This window comes from Macrotis lagotis, chromosome 2 (genome assembly GCF_037893015.1).
Source record: "Macrotis lagotis isolate mMagLag1 chromosome 2, bilby.v1.9.chrom.fasta, whole genome shotgun sequence".
NCBI lineage: Eukaryota > Metazoa > Chordata > Mammalia > Peramelemorphia > Peramelidae > Macrotis > Macrotis lagotis.
Window position 1 is genome coordinate 127,752,747 of NC_133659.1, and position 22,626 is coordinate 127,775,372.

The 22,626-nt window shown below is 38.2% G+C and overlaps 1 protein-coding gene across 3 annotated transcripts in view; it reads right to left on the reverse strand.

Moving 5' to 3' along the window:
* The window catches only part of SUSD4 (sushi domain containing 4), a 226,248-nt gene that overhangs the window by 14,077 nt on the left and 189,545 nt on the right, over window positions 1–22,626 (reverse strand). For all 3 annotated transcript variants that reach the window (XM_074222767.1, XM_074222766.1, XM_074222765.1), the window contains 3 exons: window positions 9,850–10,041; window positions 8,589–8,733; window positions 56–438 (listed from right to left, as the gene is read on the reverse strand). In XM_074222767.1, the coding sequence (XP_074078868.1) occupies window positions 56–438; window positions 8,589–8,733; window positions 9,850–10,041 (720 nt within the window). The remainder of the gene's footprint in view (window positions 1–55; window positions 439–8,588; window positions 8,734–9,849; window positions 10,042–22,626) is intronic.

Sequence of the window (22,626 nt, forward strand, 5' to 3'; positions counted from 1 at the left end):
TTTTTAATGGGTTGAATTTTGTAAGGCTGGCTTATACTACAGAAAAAAAGTTTACCATCAGCGATATCGACGTTTGGGCTGGTGGACGCTTCTTCTATGGCGGGGTTGTCCATTGCCTCGGTTCTTTCTGAAACAGGTCGTGCTCCTGTTTGGCACATCGACGGTGAATACAAGCTCTGGAGCAGCTCTGAAGAGCCCGATCCACTGTCATGGGCTTCACCCTCCCCTGGTAATGTGTCTGTGTCCCCTGATCCAGGGTAAGCTGGTGGACTCTGATCTTCTGCTGGCATGGTGCAGCCCTGGCCAACAGAAGACAAGTATCCTGGGGCTAGAGCATTCAAGCTGCTGCTAACAGCTTCATCGTAGGAAGGCAACATGACAGGCACCCCATCTACCACCACAAAGTCAGGGTCACTGCTGGAGCTCCCCGAGAGGCCCCTGGATCAAAAAGAAACACATCAGTGATGTTGTCATCTGAAATGCCACCTGGAACAGAGCAGATAGGAGGCCCTATAGAAAATTATGATCTGAGTTCAAATCCTATCTTTAGCACATCAATAATAAATAACGTGCATTTCTTCAGCTCCTTTTGCAAAGAACCATATATTTTTATATCTTTATATATATGAATAAATATCTATATGTTTGTGTATATATGTATATGCAAATAGCTATGTGTGACTGTATATTTATATATACATGCATATTACATAAATAAAATCTCATTTAGTCTTATTATCTCATCATTAATGATAGAATTATGGGGTTGTGGGCATCAGTGAGTTTTAGTTAACTTATCTATATAAACAGGAACTGTAACCTCTGTAACATCTCTTTAAGATCTTTTTTTAACAAGGATCAAATAAAATTAGGTAAGTAAAATGATTTGTAAATTGTAAAGGGCTACATAAATGTGAGCTGTAGCTATTTCATCAGATTGCCTATTCCCAACCTCTCTGAGATATTATCATCAGTTTCCTAATTTAAAAATGGACTTGATGACTTCTAAAGTCCCTTCTAGCCCAATTCTATGATCTATTGAGTTGATCATTTTAAAATATTGTGCTTTCAGAGGTCAGTGAAAATCTATTATGCTTAAATTCTAAAGAATTTTTTTTAGGTCTAAAATGAATGTCATAAACATTAATTCTCAAAAAATGTTGTTGTTGTGGTTATTCAATTGTTTCTGATTCCTCATGCCTCCTCCTTTTGGGATTTTCTTGACAAAGATGCCGGACTGGTTTTGCGATTTCTTTCTCCATGTCATTTTACTGATGAGGTAACTGAGGCAAACAGTTAAGCAACTTGCCCCAGGATCATACAACTAGTAAGGGTCTGAGGCCAGATTTGAACTCAGAATAATGAATTTTCCTAACTCCAGAACTGGTGCTCTACCTAGCTACTTTCTCCTTATACATAAACATTACTTCTTCCAATAGAATATAAAACTACTTGAGGGAAAGAACAGCTGCATTTTTTTAATTTTATATCTGTATTGCCTAGAACAGCCAGTGTAGGTGCTAGAATACTGTAGGTGCTAAAATAAATGTCTGTTGTATTGAGGCATAAAAGAACTAAGTTTCCCAGCTACAGATGGTGTCAATCCATCTGGTGCCTTCCAAGAAGGAATACAATTTTTTCCCCCTCTCATTGTTGGCTAGCCTATCTCACACCAGTAAGTCCCTTTGATCTCATTTTCCTCTGGGCCCAGCCCTCTATACTTGCTTCTTGCTCTGTCCATTTTTGACTACATGGCAGAAGACCTACATGTGCCTAAGTATTATGTAGTGAAAAGAACATTGAATTTGCAGTCTGAGGATCTGAGTTTGAATCCTGTTGCTGGTATTTACTCTGTGACTGAGCAGGTCATGGTTTTCTCATCTATATGGGTTGGACTAGATGCTCCACAAGCTCTCTTTCAACTCTTATGGTATTTGGAGACTCAGGGAAATGCAGGTAGTTACCCCAACTTTTTCTTTATTTTTCATCTTGATAATTGATCGTATAATATTGGCAGATGAGTAATGCACTAATTTGCCAATCTTAGGCAAGTCTCAAAAACAAGTTAAGGCAAACTGGGCAACACTTCCCTTTACCAATTATGTTGGCCTGCCCTCTGGTGGCTAAATGAGTAACTACAAGACTTTACTTGTCAATCTACTTTGAGCTTTGCCAGAACATGATAGAAAGTGATAGTATACATTCTCTCTCTCTGCTCCCTTCTCTTCCCCCCCTCTCCCCAAACCCCTTTATTTTGTTTTCTGATACAGTTTCCAGGAACATTTTAGGGAAAAAAGAAGGGGATGCCCATAACCTTTTATTACTTCTGGTATTAGGGGAGAGGGCTATTAAAGGAAAAGGATATCCATGAATAATAAAGAAAAAAATTATTTAACTTGTTACAGAATCACTGAATCACAGAGTTGGAAAGGATCTCCAAGGTTAATCTAAGGATCATCTCTATTATCTGAAAAGGGATCAGTGCACCTTCCATGAAGACCTCTAGTGGGAGAATTCTTTCCACTCCCAAAGCAGCCCATTTTATTTGGTTATAGTGATAATTGTTAAGAAATTCTTCCATTTGTGAAGCCCAAGTTAGACATCATGCCCTTGTGAAAGTGATTTTCTGAACCCAAATGTGAGACAGCATATCCTCTGTGAGAAAAATATTCTAGCCATGGATCTGAGGTTGAAAGATCTTAATCTTGTCTCTCAAGATGAAAATCACTAATACTAAATCAATCAATAAACATTTAAAAAGTGCTTACTATATTAAAGGTACTGTGCTAAGAGCTAAGGATACAAAAAGAGGCAAAAAATAGTCTGCCCTCAAGGAGCTTACAATCTAAGTGTTATTCCAACTAGATTTCTACATGCATATAGATGACTCTGATATGGATTGAAGCTCTGGGATTCTGTTGATAGGAAACTTTTTTATATAAAGTTATTTACTTTTTCAACTCATGCAAAGATAGATTTCAACATTCATCTTTTGTAGGATTTTGAGTTCCACATTTTCTTCCTCCTTTCCTTCCCTCTTCCACTTCTCCCTCCCCAGGACAGCAAGCAAACTGATATAGGTTATTCATGTGTAAAACTATGTTAAACATATTTTGATAGGAAACTTCTAATGCCAGAGATAGAATACTTTATGGCCTTAACTCTGTAGATAGAGTGGCATGCCTGAAGTTGGGGAGACTCATCTTCATGAATTCAAATTTGGTCTCAAATATTTACAAGTTGTGTGACCTGGGGCAATCATGTAACCCTGTTTTCCTCAGTTTTCTCACCTGTAAAATGAGTTGGAAAAGGAAATAGCAAAGTACCTTTACCAAGAAAACCCCAATTAGGATCAGGAAAAGTGAAACAGGACTGAAACAACTAAACAACAACATGATTTTAATGGCAGAGAGATGGAACCAACAAGTATCATTTCAAACATTTGCAATGAGGTTAGACCTATAAGCTGTGAGACAGTGAAGTAGCAGGTATGTTCCCATGATGGTCCCACTTTAGGGATTCCCTCCATCCTCACTTGTTTCAAGTCAAGGTGGTAGAGTCAGCATAGTTTGACTTCCAGGAAGAGAAAGTGATACCTATTCAGAGCTTACTCCTGTTGGCCATTACTCAATAATTGTCCTCTCATTGTTCTTTTCACACTCCTCTTGTTGGTGAACATAGCTGTTTGTGTTCTCTCTCCTCTAGACTCCCAGAGGACAGACTACCTTTTGCTTTTTCTTTGTACCTCCAGCACTTAGGACAGCTCCTCACAGGTCTTGGGTAATTAATGTTTGATTCTGATCTCTCCCGGTCTGCTAGCAGCTCTTTAGCTATAAAGAATAGCTCTTATTTCCCCCACCCTATTAAAAACCCAAAACAAGCAAACAATTGCAAATCTGTGTGTCTGACTCGGTCTCCTCTGTCTGTCTGTCTGTCTGTCTCTCTCACACAACAAACCAAAGCAGAGCTGTTATTGATGGAAACTTATCTGCTTTTCATTTTTTCCCTATTTCTATCTTCATTCTCCAAGGAAAATCAGTGATCATTGAAATAGACAGAAGGTCAGAGAAGAAGGGGGAGGGAGAAAGTTAGCTAGATAACCAATCTCTAAATATCCCAAGATTGACCACAGTGATCATGGTCCTTGAGGTATTTCACATGGGAAAGGATGACATTTTTAATATTATCTTTTTTTTAAGGTTTTTGCAAGGCAAATTGGGTGAAATGGCTTGCCTAAGGTATTGCCTGACTTTCAAGACACTAGTGGTCCACAATTTCACGACTGACTAAATCATTTGATCAAACTGGATTTTCCTGTCTCATTGCTTTTTGGAAGTTTGCCTTGCCTTTTCTGTTTAATGACAAGTTTCTCAAAGAGTAAAATTGAATTGTCTTATTCTCTTTGATCCCCTCAAACCTAGCACATAGTTGGATATATAGCAAGTGTTGAAAAAAAATTCTTGTTGACTTGTATGAAATCTGACCATACTGATGAGCTGGGACATAATGAAGGTGGCAGGCAAAAGTTGATATGGCCATACTCTGCTTAAACTAAAATGGAGAAGGCTTCATGGAGGAGTTAAAATTCCTGACCGGGTTTTGAGGAGACAAACAAGAAAATGTACAACTTCCTTGAGTGAGAAGAGCTTTATAGTTGGAAGGTGAGAAGGGCATAATCCTAAGAAAGAAGGAAGAAGTATATGGAGAAACAAAGAGACAAGGAAATAGTGGAATGAAAGTAGAAAACCCTTATGAAAGGTTTCTCACTTCTTTATTTCCTTTTCTCCCTTCATTTAGGAGAGCCCAAAATGTCACAGCCAACCTCCCTTAGAGAGGACAGTAATGACAAACTTTGACACTGCCCTGTCCAGTGAATGATTTCTTATCTAAGGTAGCCATCGACTACTGGAAAACAAATTCCAAAGGTTATACTTCTGGTTATTATTGCATTACTAATAATTTCATTCTATTATTGGTATTAGGTGAGAGACAAAAGAATTTGGACTTACATGGAGGTCAATGGTATGAACTGATGGTCCTATGGTGATTGCTGAGCTATTACTTAAGTAATAGTAAATTACCTTCTTCTGATAATATGTAAAGGGAGAAACAAAGGGAGAAAGAAGAAGGAAGATATAAAAGAAGAGAGGAGAAAAATAAAAGAACAAGAAAGGGAGAGGGAGGACTTGACTAAATATAAAAGGGGAGAGGTAGCATGGTATAATCCTTAGCCTGGAATTGGTTAAGTGGTGCAGTGGACAGATCACCAGACTTGGAGTCAGGAAGACTTTCTGAATGAAAATCTTGTCTCAAACAATTACTAGTTGCATGACCCTGGGCAAGTCACTTCACCTTATTTGCCTGTTTTCTCACCTGCAAAATAAACTTGTTATGAAGAGTGAGACAGGACTAAAAATGATTGAACAACAAAGGATTCAAATACTGCCTCAGATACATAATAGTGTGAAAACACAAGCTAATTACTTAACCTCAAATGCTTTAGATGATTCTCTAAAGAGGGGTTATTAACCTGGGATCTGTGAACTTATCATTTTGATAACTATATTTCACACAATTGATTTCCTTGGTAATCTTATGAACTGTATTTTATTCTTTGAAAGACATTCTGAGGAAGGGTCTATGGACTTCACTAGGCTGCCAAAGTGCTCCATGAAACAATAAAGACTTAGAACCTAGACTCTAAATCAAAGAGGTACAGATAAATTTCCAGTCTGTATAACTGGGGAGTTTCCACGTAGGGAGTCTCCTTCTCTTTTTTTCTTTTAGAATCATGGGTTGAGACCAAAATACATAAAAGAGGAAGTACATGTTGATTTCAATGTTGTGTCTGACCAGTTACTTCTGGATTTTAACCTGGTTGTATAGACCTAAAGTCAGTGGAGGCTTGAATTTGAATCTTTTCTCTGAAACTAGCTAGCTGTGTTATTTAATTTAATTAATGGCAAAACATTTAGCTTCTCTGAACCTTAGTTTCCATCTGAAAAATGGAGATACTTGCACCAATTAAAAGTAGTTTGTAAGGGGCAGCTAGGTGGCCTAGTGGATAAAGCACCGGCCTTGAAGTCAGGAGTACCTGGGTTCAAATCCAGTCTCAAACACTTAATAATTACCTAGCTGTGTGGCCTTGGGCAAGCCACTTAACCCCATTTGCCTTGCAAAAAAAAAAAAAGTACTTTGTAAACACTAAAATACCCTCTAAGTGTTAGGGATTATTATTATTTCATTATTATCATTGCTATATTTTGATATCATGATTATTTAAATAGGGATACCTTCATGGAAGAGACAAGAGTTCCATTCTAGTTTTGAGGGAAAAAGATGCACGTTTTCCTTCCCTACTCTCATCCTAGCACTTTATTTTATTATGTCAACTTATCTCATTTTATCCTAGAGTCAGGAAGACTTGAATTCAAATATGGCCTCAGATATTTCCTTTAACCTCTGTCTGACTCAGTTTTCCGAAAAGTAAAATGGGAGTAAAGGAAGCACCTACTTCCCATAAAGTTCTTGTGAGGATTAAATGAGCTAACATTTGTACAGGGTTTGGAATAGAATATGTACCTGCTTCTTTTCTGGGATATAGGTGCTGCTATAATCTCCATTTTTACAGTTAAGAAAACTGGGACAAACAGAAGTCAAATGACTAGTCCAGAGTCACACAGTCTGAAATAAGATTTGAACTCAGGTCTTTGGGACTATATGTTCATTCTAGTTAATTGACTCCCTTGGGTGGGGAAAAGAACAGTGAGAGCTGGGAGAGGGGCCAGATTAGGTTGGGCTTCCTTTGTTTAAAATTCAGCAAACACCCTGGAATCCCTCTTAGATTTTTGCCTCTTGCAACAAAATTAACTACAACAAACTATGCCACTAGAACATATCCTGTTTGGGAATAGAGGCCTTTCTAGTGTGTGCATGTGTGTACGTGTGTGTTATTTCTGTCCAAGAAAAAATGATTATTAAAAATCACTATCTTAGATTCATTGCCCTCTCCTAAATTCCTTATTTTAAGTTTCTTGAAGGACATTACTCAAAATGAAATTGAATTAACCCTCCTGGATCTTGATCAGACCCCACCCAACATTACCAAGCAATTGAATTTAGGGTGGAGAAGTTCTTTGTGTTCTACTCAACCTTGAATGGAGACACAGCTTTTTTGCCTAGATCTGGGTGGGGAACCTTTTATCTGCTAAGGGCTATTTGAATATTTAAAATATCAATCATTCTCAAACTATATTTGGTGAATCTTTTAATTAATTCACACCTTTTTAAAGCTCCTGGATTTACTGAATTTTGATCTTACCTGCAGTTACCTTGGCAACTCCAAACCAATTCCCCCAGCAGACTTGGGATTCCCCAGCTCTGGTCTAGATAGACCAAGGCTGTGTGTGGTCTGAGTAGAGATAGTTTCTTTCTTTCTTTCTTTCTTTCTTTCTTTCTTTCTTTCTTTCTTTCTTTCTTTCTTTCTTTCTTTCTTTCTTTCTTTCTTTCTTTCTTCTTTCTTTCTTTCTTTTCTTTCTTTCTTTTCTTTCTTTCTTTTCTTTCCCTTTCTTTCTTTCTCTTCCTTCCTTCCTCTTTCTTTCTTTCTTTCTTTCTTTCTTTCTTTCTTTCTTTCTTTCTTTCTTTCTTTCTTTCTTTCTGCAAGGCAAATGGGATTAAGTGGCTTGCCCAAGGCCACACATTAAGTGTCTGAGGTTGGATTTGAACTCCTGACTCCAGGGCGATGCTCTATCCACTGTGCCACCTAGCCACCCCGAATAGAGACAATGTCTAAGGGTCACCCTCAGTGCCTTATTGACTGCCTATTCTTTCAAAGGGTATATAAACTGTGAGTCAGGGACCATGACTGCCTTTGGTCTAAGAAAGATGGCCAAATGGCCATCCTTCTATTAATAACCTCCTGTCTTATTAATAAAATGATTACATTACCCAGCAACTATATCTCTTGAACCTTTTTAATCATCACATTCTATTCTTATCTTTAATCTATTTTAGAGTAAGGGATTGTGCACTCTTGACCCATATGGTACAATGCTTAAGTCCAATATACAGTTGAGAAAAGTTAGAATTTAAATCCTACTTGACAATGATGCTAACCAAAGGAAATCCCTCTTTTTTGACAGGAAGAGAAAAAGTGAAGAAAGTACTTTTTGCCTTGGATATCTAAACTCCCAAATGTGATTTGATGTCAAGACCAAGAGTCAGTATCATGTTGTTCATAGGTTTAGACCTGGAAGGGACCTTGGAAATGGTCTTGTTTAATCCCTTCATTTTATAGAGGAGATAATGAAGCCCAGAGAGATTAAATCACTTGCCAGTGGTCTCAGAGGTAGTGAGTGATCCAGGCAAGATTTGAACTCAGATCTTCTCACTTCAAAGTCAACATTTCTTCTACTGTAGCATGCAACTTCTCCCTCATACCGCTACTCAGAGCCTCCATTCTGTACAGTTTTAAGACTTAGCCAATAATTGTCTTTTCTTTTTCTGGCTCAAGGTAGCTGGGCAAATAACCAGACTTGGGGGGGGGGGGGGTAGACTTTGTGATCTATGGAAAGTGAAATGATACCGACCTGGGAAGGAAATGTGTCTTGAATTTAGTCTGGAACATCCTGGCAAGAATGACCAATAGAAGTACCAGAAGGACACTGGTTGCTGTGAATGCCACTATTTTCCATGTTGTCAGTAGGGTCTCATGGGGATTGGGCCAAATTTGCTCTGTTACAAAAGAGAACACAGCAATACAGTAAAAAAAAACTAACTTCCAGATTTGCAAGAAAGCGATCACAGACAAGCAGGTTTGTAAAGGTTCCCTTTGTGCTCATTTGTGGGATTTATTGGACAAACTGAAAAGCTCATGGCAAATCTACTACACCCCTTAGGGTTCTGCAGAGATAATGGTTGACAACCATCCAGCGCATATTATACCACATTAGATGCCACATAACATTTTAAAATGAATCTACTAAGTGAGATTTGCCCAGAACTCAGATGGGAAGCAACAACATTATACATCTATGCTAGATAACTTGGGAGAGAGGAATCTAATCTCATATTATCTTCCATTAAGGCTGCTTCTGTCTCTCTGGGACTCTACTGATTGAGCAAGAAAATTTCCCCATCTACTACAAGGAAATATATTGTTAACAAAGGTTAGATGTGGTCCCTTTCACTTCAAGAAACAATTAAGTAAGGGTAAATTATAGTATTATAGATTTAGAGCTGAAATTAGCTGACCTTCCTTAGTGGACTAATCCAACCTCCTCATTTACAGGTAGGGAAACTAAGTCTCAGAAAGGTTTAGTGACTTTGTTAAAGTCATCCAAATATTAAGTGGCAGAATTGAGAGATGGAACCCAACTCCTCCAACTCCAAATCTTGTACTCTTTCCATTGCATATACATTGCCTTCTAATATTTTTCTTCATGGGCCTCTCAGAATTATCCTACTTACATTATCCTGTAATCTTCTGGACTTTTGTCTGGCAACTAGACTTCCATGACTGGAATATAGTGTGAGGCTGATGATTTTATACAACTCTGCCTCATTTAAATCCAATTCGTGCCCAACAAATCAAGACATCAAGAATATGAAGAAACAACAACATCATCATAGCTTAGGGACTCAGTTTGACATGTTCATAATTTCCCAGATAGATCATAAGCTACTTGAGGGCAGGGTCTATTTCATTATTATTTTTGCATCCTCTGTGGTAACATAGTTCCAGCACAGAGTAAGCTCACAGAAAAGTTTCTGTATCGAATGATTGAAAATCTGATGAAAGGGGGAAAAAATCTTGTAGGACCAATGCAATTCTGATATCCTTTTTTTTACCTGATTTTATGCAGAAAACCTGATAGGAAGGAAACCATTCTCCATATTGGCAGGTGATGTACTTGTAGTCACTGGTCAGGCTGTAACCAGGATCACAATAGAACTCTATCACAGTCCCATGGTTGAATCGGTCACAAGGCCTTGGGTGGCAGATATAGTCTCCGTGACTCACAATTGGTGGAAGTGGACACACTTGGACAGAAGGAAAGAATAAAATGTTCAGTTTTGTGCTTTTGACCTATGTAAGGCCATACTGGTCTGAGAAAAATGAAATTAATTAAAGATACTCTTCTAAATTAGTTTTAGATTATAGGGTCATTACTTCTCCAGTTTAGTCAATAGAAGACAAAGATAGGAAGTACAGTGAATATTCTGAGCACGCATTGCTGCCATCTAATGTCGGGAAGCAAATCATTAATGAGCATCTTCTTACAAAGTAGAGGATATATCTCTTAAATAGATGACATCAAGTTGTTCTATTAATAATAATGTAAAGGTATGCAAAAGTAATACAAAAAGGGACAGATAACCTAAACCTGGCTTCTATAGTCAGAGACATATGAGGGAGAGGACATGTTTTCACCCAAATGCCTGATCACAAGTGTTTTGTTGGTGGTCAATTATTGAGCTATTATCTGACTGAATTTATGGATCTGGTTCAAAGCATCACCATGAGAAAAAGGAAAGGGAGAAAAAAAGTCATTTCTAGTTCTTTAGTTTAGGGTAGCAAATTGTACAGTGTGATAGAATACAAAGTCTAGAGTCAGGAAGACTCCTCTTCTTGAGTTCAAATCTTGTCTCAGACACTGACTACATGTGTGACCCTAAGCAAGTCACAGCCCCGTTCACCTCAGTTTCCTTATCTGTAAAATGACCTGGAGAAGGAAATGGAAAACCACTGTAATATTTTTGCCAAGAAAACCCCAAAGGGGTCAAGAAGGATTGGGCATGACAAAAACAACTGGACAACAACAATTCTCTAGTTAAGATTTAAGGCAGGAAGAATTACATTAATAGGTGGTAAAGAATATAAGGCATTGAACTTGGAAGAAAATCTGAGCTCAAATCCAGCCTCAAACATGTATTAGAAATGTGACTCTGGGCAAGTCACTTAATCTTTTTCAGTTTCCTTATCTGTAAAATGAGGGGAATAGTATCAATCTTACAGGATTACATGAGGATCACGTGAGATAACATGTCTTTAAAAGTATGTGTATTTAAATACTTAAAGCACTATATGAATATTAATTATTTTATTTTTAATAGTAAAATGACCAGAGGGGGAAAAACATTCCAAACAGTTGCATGGTTGTGATTGGTAGCCTTATCTTTTGAGAACTGACTTTACCAAATAGGTACAACAATCAATAGTCATTTTTAAGTGCTTATTATGAATTAGCCAGTTAGTTAATAAACACGAGGATACAAAGAAAGACAGAAGACAGTCCCTGCCCTTATGGAGCTTACAGTCTAATGAGGGTAACAACATGCCCCCAATCAAACTCTATACAGCATACATTGGAAGATAATCAACAGAAGGGAGGCACTAGATGTAAGAGGGATTGGGGGAAAGTTTCTGGAGAAGGTGGGCTTTTTACTGGGATGTGAAGAAAGTCAGGGAAGCTGGGAGGGGGAGATGAAAGAAAGAGCATTCCAGATAGGGAGATGGTGAAAATATATGGAGGACACTAGGAAAGAGGCCAGTGCACTAGTGGGTGGACTAAATGGGAGTGAGTAAAGTATAAGAAGACAAGGAAGGCAGGAAGGGCACAGGTCTTACAGGCCTTATGGCAGGCACTGTTTGAGAGCTGGGGCTACAAATGCCAATGGAGTGGGCAACAGGAGAGAAGGGCAGAACAGTGAAGTAAACACAGGAGATGTATAGCAAATAACCACAAGGTGTTTCATTTTGATTTTGGCTTGGGAACACTAACAACTCACTTATTCACTCACTCACTCACTCACTCACTCACTCACTCACTCACTCACTCACTCACTCAATCAGAAACGGCCTTTAAGATGAGGTAGCCTAGGGATCACACCTTGAAGGAAGCTAAAGTCTTTGACTGTTGCTGGTGAAGAGGAAGACCTTTCTAGGTATGGGACCCAGACTGCAAACAGAGATGGGGGCCAGAAGGTCACATACAGGAGGGGGTAAATGGGCTCATTGTGTTGGAGTACAGAGTGAGTGGGGTGAGTAACATATAATCAGTCTGGAGAGATAGACTTGAGGTAGATAGGTTGAAGGGCTTAACTGCCAGAGGAGTTTGTATTGGGTCCTAAAGTTGAAGGAGAACCACTCATGCCTCTTTATGTTCATTTGTTTTTCTTTTTGCAAGGCAATGCGGTTAAGTGACTTGCTCAAGATCACACAGCTAGGTAATTATTAAATGTCTGAGGTCGGATTTGAACTCAGGTCCTCCTGACTCCAGGGCTGGTGCTCTATCCACTGTACCACCTAGCCCCCCCCCCCCCCCCCCCCCACTCCTCTTGGATAGGAGACAGCTCAAGTTGCTTTGGGACCTTTTGAACTGAATGTCCTAAGTCTCAAATTCAATGTGTCCCATCCCCACAAAAAAAAATTCATAATCTTTTCCTCAAGATTCACAACTCTTCCAAACTTCCCTCTTCCTTTTGAGAGTTACCATTATTCTTTCAGTTACTTTGCTTCACTTCCATGAAGTCATCTTCCAGTCCTTATTCTTCCTCACCTCAGATACTTCATCAGTTCCCATGTCTTGCCAACTTTACTTACACAACACCTTTCACATGCATTGGCTTCTCTCTACTCATATGACCACTGTTCAAGTTCTGGGTCTCATCACCTCTCACCTGAGCTAATTCAAAACCCTCCTGATTGGTATTCTCTCTTTTTTTTTTTTATGTTTTTGCAAGGCAAATGGGGTTAAGTGGCTTGCCCAAGGCCATACAGCTAGGTAATTATTAAGTGTCTGAGACCAGATTTGAACCCAGGTACTCCTGACTCCAGGGCTGGTGCTTTATCCACTGCACCACCTAGCCTTCCGATAATTGGTATTCTTGCCTCAGGTCTCTCTCTTCTCCAAACATAGGATCATAGATTTTTAACTGAAAGTGACCTTCATCCCACCAACTCCTCATTTTACCAATGAAGAAACTGAGGGAACATAAAGGCTAAATAAGTTGCTGGTATGCAACTTGTTAGTTAAGTAATACAAGTAATGAAGATAGAATTTGAACCCAGAGTTTTATGTCCTGGAGCAATCTATCTGTTATACAGTTACCAACAAATATTATGCAGAGAATTGACCTCAAAGCCAGGAAGACTTGGGCTCATGTCCTGTCTTTGATGTATACTGGCTCACTTCAATTACACTGTCAACATGAGGCCATTCCTGGTCCCACCACGTGCTCTAGATAGAATCTCCTTGAAGACAAGGGACTACTTTTTGTTTTTATTCCCCCAGGACTTTGCACAATGAATAACATAGTAGGAGCTTATCAGATGCTTGATGTGGATTCATCTTCCTACATTTAAGATCTCCTATCTCTAATCCATCTTCCAATCAATCAATCAATCAATCAATCAAAAAACATTTATTAGGTACCTACAATATGATATGTATTGTGCATTTGGAATACAGACAAAATTTGATACAATTGCTGCCTTCAATAGGAGCATTTTATAAGAGGACCACATGTATACATATTTTTCCATCTCCCTCAACTTACCCTCTGCCCAGATACCACTGTAATCTCTCCTTCCTGCCAGTTTCCTTGCCAATGCCCCTTTTCCCTTTTCCTTTCCTAGTTGGATACCAATCCGCTAGTCCTATCTTACTGGAGGAAACCCAGAGAGCCAGCTTCTTTCTTTAACATAGTAGAAATTTTTCTGGTTGTGAGACAAAGATGACCACTCACATGATTTCTATGAAAAATGAGTAACTAACCATAATCCTTTCTACTGGTATGAATACCACCGATCTTAGCAAGTGATCTGCAAATGGACCTTTAAGGACACTGGGAATGGTCATCTGTCTTGCTGAATCCAAAGGATCACTAGGTCAGTCCATCCACTCTAAGGTTGACATCTCTTCTATTTGTTTTAGCTCTCTGAATTAGAATATTCTTTTATCTTTTCTGATTAGAGATTTCTGGTCTCTAATACTTAGCACAGTGCCTGGTACTTTAGCAAGTAATTAATCTCTGTCTCCCTCCCTCCTTCCCTTCCTTCCTCCCTTCCTCCCTCCCTCCCTCCCTCCCTCCCTCCCTCCCTCCCTTCCTTCCTTCCTTCCTTCCACCCTCCCTTCCTTTTTATGCATACGCAGCTGTTTGAAGACTGTGTGATACAGTGAAAAGGACCTGATTCAGGAGTCAAGAGACAAAGGTCCTCCTTCCCAGCTTTGCCACAAAATGCACTATGTGAACCTTGGCAGTGCCTTCACCTCCCTGAGTCTCAGTTTCCCCATCAATAAGATGAGAGGGAGCTGGGCAATATGATCTCAAAGTTTCTTTCCAACTCTAGTTTCTGTATTTTTATGGCTCTAAATAATCTAACAAAGCTGCTGCTGTGTATATCTTCAAACCTATGTCTTGAACCACCAAGGGATCCTGCCAAGAAGTTCACAGAAAGAAAGTCTACTTTCAAGTCCTTCATTTGGCATAATTAAATATTTTAAGCCCATGACTGGCAATAAGCACAATCAAGCACAAACAGACAAATATGAAGGACTAAGTTTACTGACTAATTTATCACAGATTGTCAGCCAAGGCCCAGTTTCAGGTTTTTGATGTTGATTCCGTATATCTGGCTCAGGGTGGATTGACCATTAAAAAAAAAAGAAATGCCACTCTGGACTTGGGTCATACACAGCCTAGAGTTCTGTGTCTGAACTGTCCTCCTAGGGAAGCAGTTGATGTAAATAGATGCAGATTCATTTTGATATAATTTGAAAAATGCATATTTGAGATCTTTTGAAACCCATGACCTTCATGCTTTTTTTTTAAAACTGAAAACCCCAGTGGACGAAACATAAAAGTTAAGAGGCAAGGTGGTGGTGGGGGAAACCAGATATGAGAGACAACAGTTTACTATGCATTCCTAGGAGCCTGGTTATAATGCGCCAGAGTGCCTGTACTCCAATCCCCAGAGACCCTGGTCTCTGTTTCTATTCCCAGGACCCTATTTTTCTGACAGTTTAGACCACAAAATGAGGGGATGAAGAATAACAAGATGAAGGCCTGCTCAGACAGTGCTCAACATAGTCACTGGGGGAAAACAGACAGGGAAATCTTTTTTAAAAGTCTGCAGGGGCATTTGGTATTTTCCTGTTTTTCTCAGGCTATGTCAATTCTCTCAAACTGAAGAGAGGGTGGGACAATAAGGAATTAGCAAGGTTATTTATCAAAACCAGGATAATGCCCTGACAGATTGGACTATTCCCCAGAAATGCATCCAACTGGGGGGTGACTTCTCTCCCTCTGTCCAGCATAGCTAGGCTTCTGTCAGTATCCTGAGACAAACGACTGAAACCTTTTCAACCCTGGACCAAATGAGGAGGACAAGGGAGGGTGTGTGACCAGCAAAACAACCCCTTTACCTTGCAGATCAACCATTCAAAGAGGCAAGTGTCCAAGCAGCTAGACTTCCACCTGCTAACACTCAGAACTGGGAATTCCCAGTCCTGCTCTAAGAATGATCACAGATGGAAGTCTAGCTGCTTGGACACTTGCCTCTTTGACATCAGGAGAGAGTCAGATTGGGGCTGGCCCCCAGAGCAACCAAAGACAGAACACCAGTCTGATCACCAAGTTTTCTCAATAGCTAGATAAAAATCATCCACTGAAGAGGGCTTAATTATGAGGCTGTCATAACCTGCTTGTAATGGAGATGTATTTTTTACCCCAAGCTCAACAACAGAAACATTCATCTTCACACCTCCTAATTTTCTTCATGATGACACCTGACAGACTACTAGCCTGGCTTTAAGGGAAATCTTCTCTGGCAAGAATTTTATTTTTTGGTAACTATGCATCCCCTTTCTTTAACTTGGAAGGACGAAACAACAACAACAAACAGGTTTCCTGGCATTACCTATAGAGACAGAGGAACTTAAATAAGAATGGTTACTGGACTCTTTCACACTTTCTACTTCTTCCAAGAAGAGTGACTAATTAAATATGAATGCTCTAGAGTTTTGAAGTGTTCTTTTACTCGGTGGAATACATAGAAAATGAAAAAGAAAGATGGGTTCCTATCTCCTTGGAGGGAAAGTCAGGGAATGCAATCTGGGACTGGGATATAAAAAACTCATATTGGGAATCATCTTGATTATCCATGGGAAGTTTGAGATTTGGATAGAGAAGTGATTAGAAACTGAGGAATTTTGCTTAATTCAAACGTGTGGTTTTATTGCCCAGACAAAGAAATCACTGTCTTCCAGTTTTATGCTCACTCTTAGAGGGTGGTGTCAGCTTCAGGGGCTACAAGGGGTTTCCTAGATCCTGCTCTGTTATCACTTGTACGCTGATAAATGTTTAATAACTGACTTTCTAAAAAGTTGGCACATTTTCAAGTTTAATCTGCACTATTGGCATTTTCTCCACCACTTTCCTAAATTTAAATAATTGAAATAATTGGCACTTTACCAAACTTTGATTTTTAGCACTGACCAAAGCACAAATTCTCACACTGGATATTTAACAGTAAGCTCTTGTGAGTCAGTAGAAGTTGATTCCAGTTTACCCCTGAGTGGTAGTTTAATTTTTCACATGGAACATGGCTGTGCTTCTGCATTCAAATAATACAACTACTTCACAGGATTCTTTATTTGTACTATTCAGGATCTAGCTGTGTCTTTTTCTAATGGAACAGAATAAGTAAATGAGATGTTGCATTGTATTTTAGTAATTAGACAATAAAGTCTTGACTTCTGTTGTATATCATCCAGGGGAAGGTCAGGTAACTTACTGAACTATTCAGAGCAAGTGTAGTCAAATTATGTTGCAAAGGAAATCATAAAAGAGATTCTTTTTTTTCTAATGTGAGGAATCCAAGTAGAATGTGTTTGTGTGAGTGTGTGTGTGTGTGTGTGTGTGTGTGTGTGATTCATAGTTGCAGAGCACTTGGGTGATCAACAGAGGGGAAAATTGATGTGATTTTTGTCCTTGGAGTGTGGACTATAGACCACCTGGATGGGGAGAGGAACTAAATGGGGAATTTGGTAAACATTCGAAGCCAGCAATAGAAGCACACTGATGGGGGACTTGTATTATCCAACTATTTACTGGAATCTCTCTCATGGCCACATGAAGAGCAGTTAATAATGACTTAACCAGCTGTACCTAAAGAGAAATGCAGCTTAAGAGTTTACTCATGCAAAGACAAATGGAACAAAATGCCTCTTGTTTTTAGACTCATTGTGACTCTGCCTCAATCTAGCCACTGGAATTCCTTGCTTTGTCCTTCTGTTTTGTAACACCTAAGCTCTACACTAATGAGTGACAGCTATTCTGCAAGGTTCAATTTTGACAAAGAACTCAGTTTCATATAAAAGGACCATTTTGGCCTAATTCCAGTGAGGCTTTTTGCTGTGGTAAAACTCATAAATCTAGGTGTACCCCCTATAACTGAGCTACTCTGCCAGCAAATTAGGGCCTCTCCCTGCTGCTAGAAGGGTAAGCTCTTCTTCACTTATCTTTCCCATTACTTTGATGAAATTCTTTTTGCTATTCTACATTGTGGGTCTCTGTTGCCATGGTATTCCCTATCACCAAGCCCCAATTCAGGCCTGTTATAGTTAACACTAAATGATAATTACATCTTTCAAAAGATCAGTTATTTATCAAGTACATTAACATTCAATAAACTCCCACTTAGTGTTGCAGCTAGGTGGTGCAATGGATAAAGCAAGTAGTCTGGAGGCAGGAAGACCTGAGTTCAAATCAGATCTCAGATACTTACAAACTGGATGACCTTTGGCAAGTCACTTAACCCTGTTTGCCTCAATTTTCTCTTCTGTAAAATGAGCTGGAGAAGAAAATAATGGCAAACCATTCTAGGATCTTTGCCAAGAAAATCCCAAGTGGGGTCATGAAAAGTTGGACATGACTGGAATGACTTAACTATAACATCAAAATATGTAGAAAAGGCAGGAAAAGTAGCAAGGAGAGATTATGAAGAGATTTTGCTGTCTGGAGAACAGAGAGCAGAGCACCAGATCTGGAGTCTGAGAGACTCCTTTTCCTGAGCTGAAATATAGTCCCAGACACTAACTAGCTGTGTGGCCTGGGACAAGTTGTTTAACCCTGCTTGCCTCAGTTTCCCCATCTATAAAATGAGCTGGAGAAGAAAATGGCAACTCATTCAAGCATCTCTGCCAAGAAATCACCAGATGGAATCATAAAAACCAACTAAACAACCACAAAAATATGCCAATTACTGTGCTGAATGTTGGAGAAGGTGGAGAAATCATCAAAGGAGAATTTTATTCAGGAATTGCTTCCCATCATCAGGGAAGAACAATAGGAATCTTGGGGGTGGGGGAATGTGAAGAAAGTGAACACCTTTCTCCTAGAGATTATGATACCAAAAATAATAGCACATGACTCCCAAGATTGTTGAAAGGGTAAAGTGAGACACTATTTGTAAAGTACATTGCAAGCTCAAAAGGGTGATATAAAATGCCTTTTATTATTGTTGTTGTTAACTTAGAAGTGGAGGAGGGCAAATTTTATTCTGATCCGCAAAAAAGGAAAAAAGAATGGAGCTACAAACTAAACAGATTATGGGTTTGATTTTGATTCCTGGAGAAATTTAATAATCTATTATTATAGCTATAGCTAATGAATATCCAGATAAAGAAGGTACTTATTAGAGCTGTATAATAACTGAGCCCAGTTTTATCAAGTAGAGGTCATTCCAGAAATATTTTTTCCTTTCTGATCAGGTTCCTAAAGCTAGTAGATCAGAATGCCGGAGATTGGGAGAAAAATGAAGAAAATGTAAGGTTATCTCACAGCAAAAACAATTGACTTGGAAAACAGAGAAGGAAAAAAATTTAAGAATCACTGAATTGCCTGAATCCTATGACCAAAGTGCATCAATTTCGTATTTCAAAATAACCTTAAAGAAAACCAGCCAGAGCTCTTAGAAGTAGAAGGCAAAGTGGAAACAGAGAGAATCTACAGTTAGCTTCTGAAAGAAACTCCCAAATGAAGATTTCCAGAAACAATATAACTGAAATCTAGAGCTTCCAAGTCAAAGAAAAATAATACTGCAAGTTGTCAGAAACAGAGAACTCATGTATCAAGGAGCCAGTCAGAATCATACATGATTTAGAAACCTTCAGCACCAAGGAGTAGAGAGCTTGGAATTTCATATTCAGAAGGCAAAGATATAAGAATAATTTGCTCAGCAAATATAGATATAATCCTAAAGCGGGGAAAATGAATTTTTAATGAAATAGAGGGCTTCTGAACATTCCTGATAAAAAGACTATATCTATGTAGAAACTTAGAAGCATAAAAAAGGTAAATATGAAGCAACAATGATAAGAGATTAAACAGAGATAAACTACTTATGGTCGAACATGGGAACATAAAACATGTGTCCCCACTGAATCCTGTTATTATCAGATATCACAGAGGGAATATAATTAGACAGTAATATTGGAAGTGGATCTGGTTGTGTCTGGATGATTTTAAGGGAAGAATGGAAAAAGAGGGGAAAAAGAATACACTAGTTTAGGGGAAATGAATTCACTGCTCTCACAAAGAGAAGGAGATGATGGGGAGAGCAACTTGGATCTACTCTCATCTGAATTTGTCAAAGACCAGGAAGAACATACACACATATACAAATAGGTATAAAAAATACATGTCACTCAACAGAGAAATAGGAGAAGTCAGAATTAGTCATTTGGTAATTTAAGGAAGGGATTAATGTTAAGCAAAACAAACTGTAAGAATGTACAAAAATATTTATAACTCTTAAACCAGGAGAACATTATACATAATAACAGCAAGATTGTACAATGACTTGGTTCTTCTTAGTAATACATGTATTCCAAAAGACTGGTGATGGAAAATGCTATCTACCTCCAGAGAAAGAATTGATGGAGTATGAATGCAGACCGAAGCATAAGATTTCCCCTTTATTTTTTCATGTCCCCCCCTTTTTTCTGTTCCTTCTTTCACAGTCATGGGCAATATGGAAATAAATTTTATGTGATTGCACATGTATAACCTATATCAAAGTGCTTGCTTGCTTCACCCTTAGGGAGGGTGAAAGGAGGAATGAAGGTAAAAAATCTGGAACCCAAAATTTATAAAAAGTAAATGTTAAAAATTATCTTAATATGTAATTAAAAATACTTTAAAAAACAAAAAAAATTTCGGAGATGGCAAAGAATGATGATTTGAGAGGGTATCCACAAATATATAATGAAATATAAATATGAATAATGGAATATGAATGTGATGGAATATTATGATGATGTAGGAAATGATGAAAGGGATGATTTCAGAGGTATCTGAGAAGACATTTAAATTGATGCAAAGGGAAGTGAACAAAACCACGAAAATAATTTATATAAAGTGTTGGCAATATGATAAAGATAAATAGCTTTGAAAGACTTAGGAATGCTTATCAGTGTAATACCAACCATGATTCCAGAAGACTAATGTTGAAACATGCTTCTTTCTTCAGATAGAGAGGTAAAAGACTTAAGAGTGCAAAATAGGAGATTTAATTTTTTGGATGTGGCCAATGTGGAAATTTGCTTTGTTTGATTAAACATATATGTAACAGAGCATTTGGTTTTATTTGTTTTTCTTTCATTCTCAAAATAGGTGGGGTAGGTGGGAGCAAAAGAATGTCAATTTTTGCTGATTTAAAAAATATATAACTTTAAAACATTTATCTCCTTAATTACATGTAAAAACAATTCAAGTTTTGAGTTTCAAATTCTGTCCCAACCTCCCTCCCCAGGTAAATAATCTGATATTGGTTATACATATGCAGTCATGCAAACATTTCCTTATTAGTCATAGTAAAATATAATTAAAAAAAAAGAATTCTTCCTTATAACTGTACAAACATGGTCAAATAACTTAATAAATAAATCAAAAAGCATTTATTAAATACCTTCATATACCTGGACATAAGTTGGACCCTGGGAATATAGATTCAAAGAATGAAATAACTGTTTATTCTCAAAGACCATGTAAACTTCTCCACTGTAAGTTCCTTAAAGGCACGGACTGTCCATATGAAGCATACAATATATGCGCTCTTTCTCTTTCTCTCCCTCTCTCTCTTTCTCTCTGTTTATTTTTCATTCTTCCATCCCTCCACATCATCAGTTGGAATGATCAGGAAAGGCTACATGTAGGTCATGTTTAGGCTGCATTTTGTAGGAAGAGAAGGACTCTATGATGCAACTGTAAGGCTGGAGTACATTCAAGGCATGGAGGACCACTGAGGCAAAGGTCCAGGAAGAATGGTGGGAAGTGATGTGTTATGTGTTAGGAAGAGAGAGAAGTGATGTTTGGTTCAATAGCAGACTTCAGGATGGAGAGTAATGTATAAGGACTGTAGAAAGAAGGGAGGGAACCAGCCCAGGAACTATGGAAAGATATGGGGGCTGTAGAAGACATGGTCTCAAAGAACATATATATGCCCATGAATTAGCAAATTACATTAAACTTTCCAAGCCTCAGTTTCTTCATCTATAAAATAAAGAGATTGGATCAGATGACTTCTGAAATTCTTTCTAACTCTAAATCTGTGATCCTATTAAATATTTAGCTAATGCCACAAGAGAGTATGCAAAAAACCCCAAAACAGTTCTTGTTAGTGCAATAGAGTGCTGGGACTAGAGGCAGAAAGAGCTGAGTTTGAATCTAGTCTCAGATACTTTCTAGATGTGTGATCCTAGACAAGTCACGTAAATATTTGCCTTAGTTTCCTCATCTGTAAAATAAAAGCATCTACTTTGTAAGACTGTCATAAGGATAATAATCCTAAGTATTTCCGCATAGGGCCTGGTCCATAGCAAGAATATGCTAAATATTATTATTATTATTATATAATACATCTTCATTAGTACTTTGAGAATTCAGAAAAGGTCATCAGAGGTTGGCATGATATTTGGAGAAATAACTAAAAAAAATCCAAAGTTTGGTCCTCAATCTTTAGTTAAAAACTTGCCCTGAATCTAAACCAATTAAAAAAAAAATAACACTCTGTTTTAACTGAGACTTGGCCAACATGGTTGAATCATGGGCAGAAAAGAACAGGATAGAGGAGTGCACATGGAGTTTTGAGAAGTAGCTTTTGAAGCTGTCATTGAATCAGCAAAAATCCTATTATGGGGTCATTTCAAGTCAAAATTTTAATGCAGAGTCAGTCTGTTTCTGAGTTTATAAGAGATTTTTAATTCTTCAACATTTCTTCAGTCCACTTACATTTTTTTTTTTTTTTGGTATTTAGCTTTTCCCATTTTAGTCCTGACTTCCATCTTCATTCCTGGCACTTCTCTTTAAACCTAAGAATTGAAGTCATTTTAAAAATGTTTTTAAATGAGGATTTAAGGGGGGGTGGGATCTTTCTCTGTATTTTAAAAGCTTCTTTACATCTTCTCTATTCTTTCCCCAACAACTTCTGGTCCTCTCCCACTACCTCATACCCCAAATATACACAACTAGAGAATTAGAAAATAACCTATGTTCCTGGACACGAGTTAGAATAGATTAGGTTTCTTCTTTAGGACCCCTTCAGTTCCAGTCTGTGCCTCA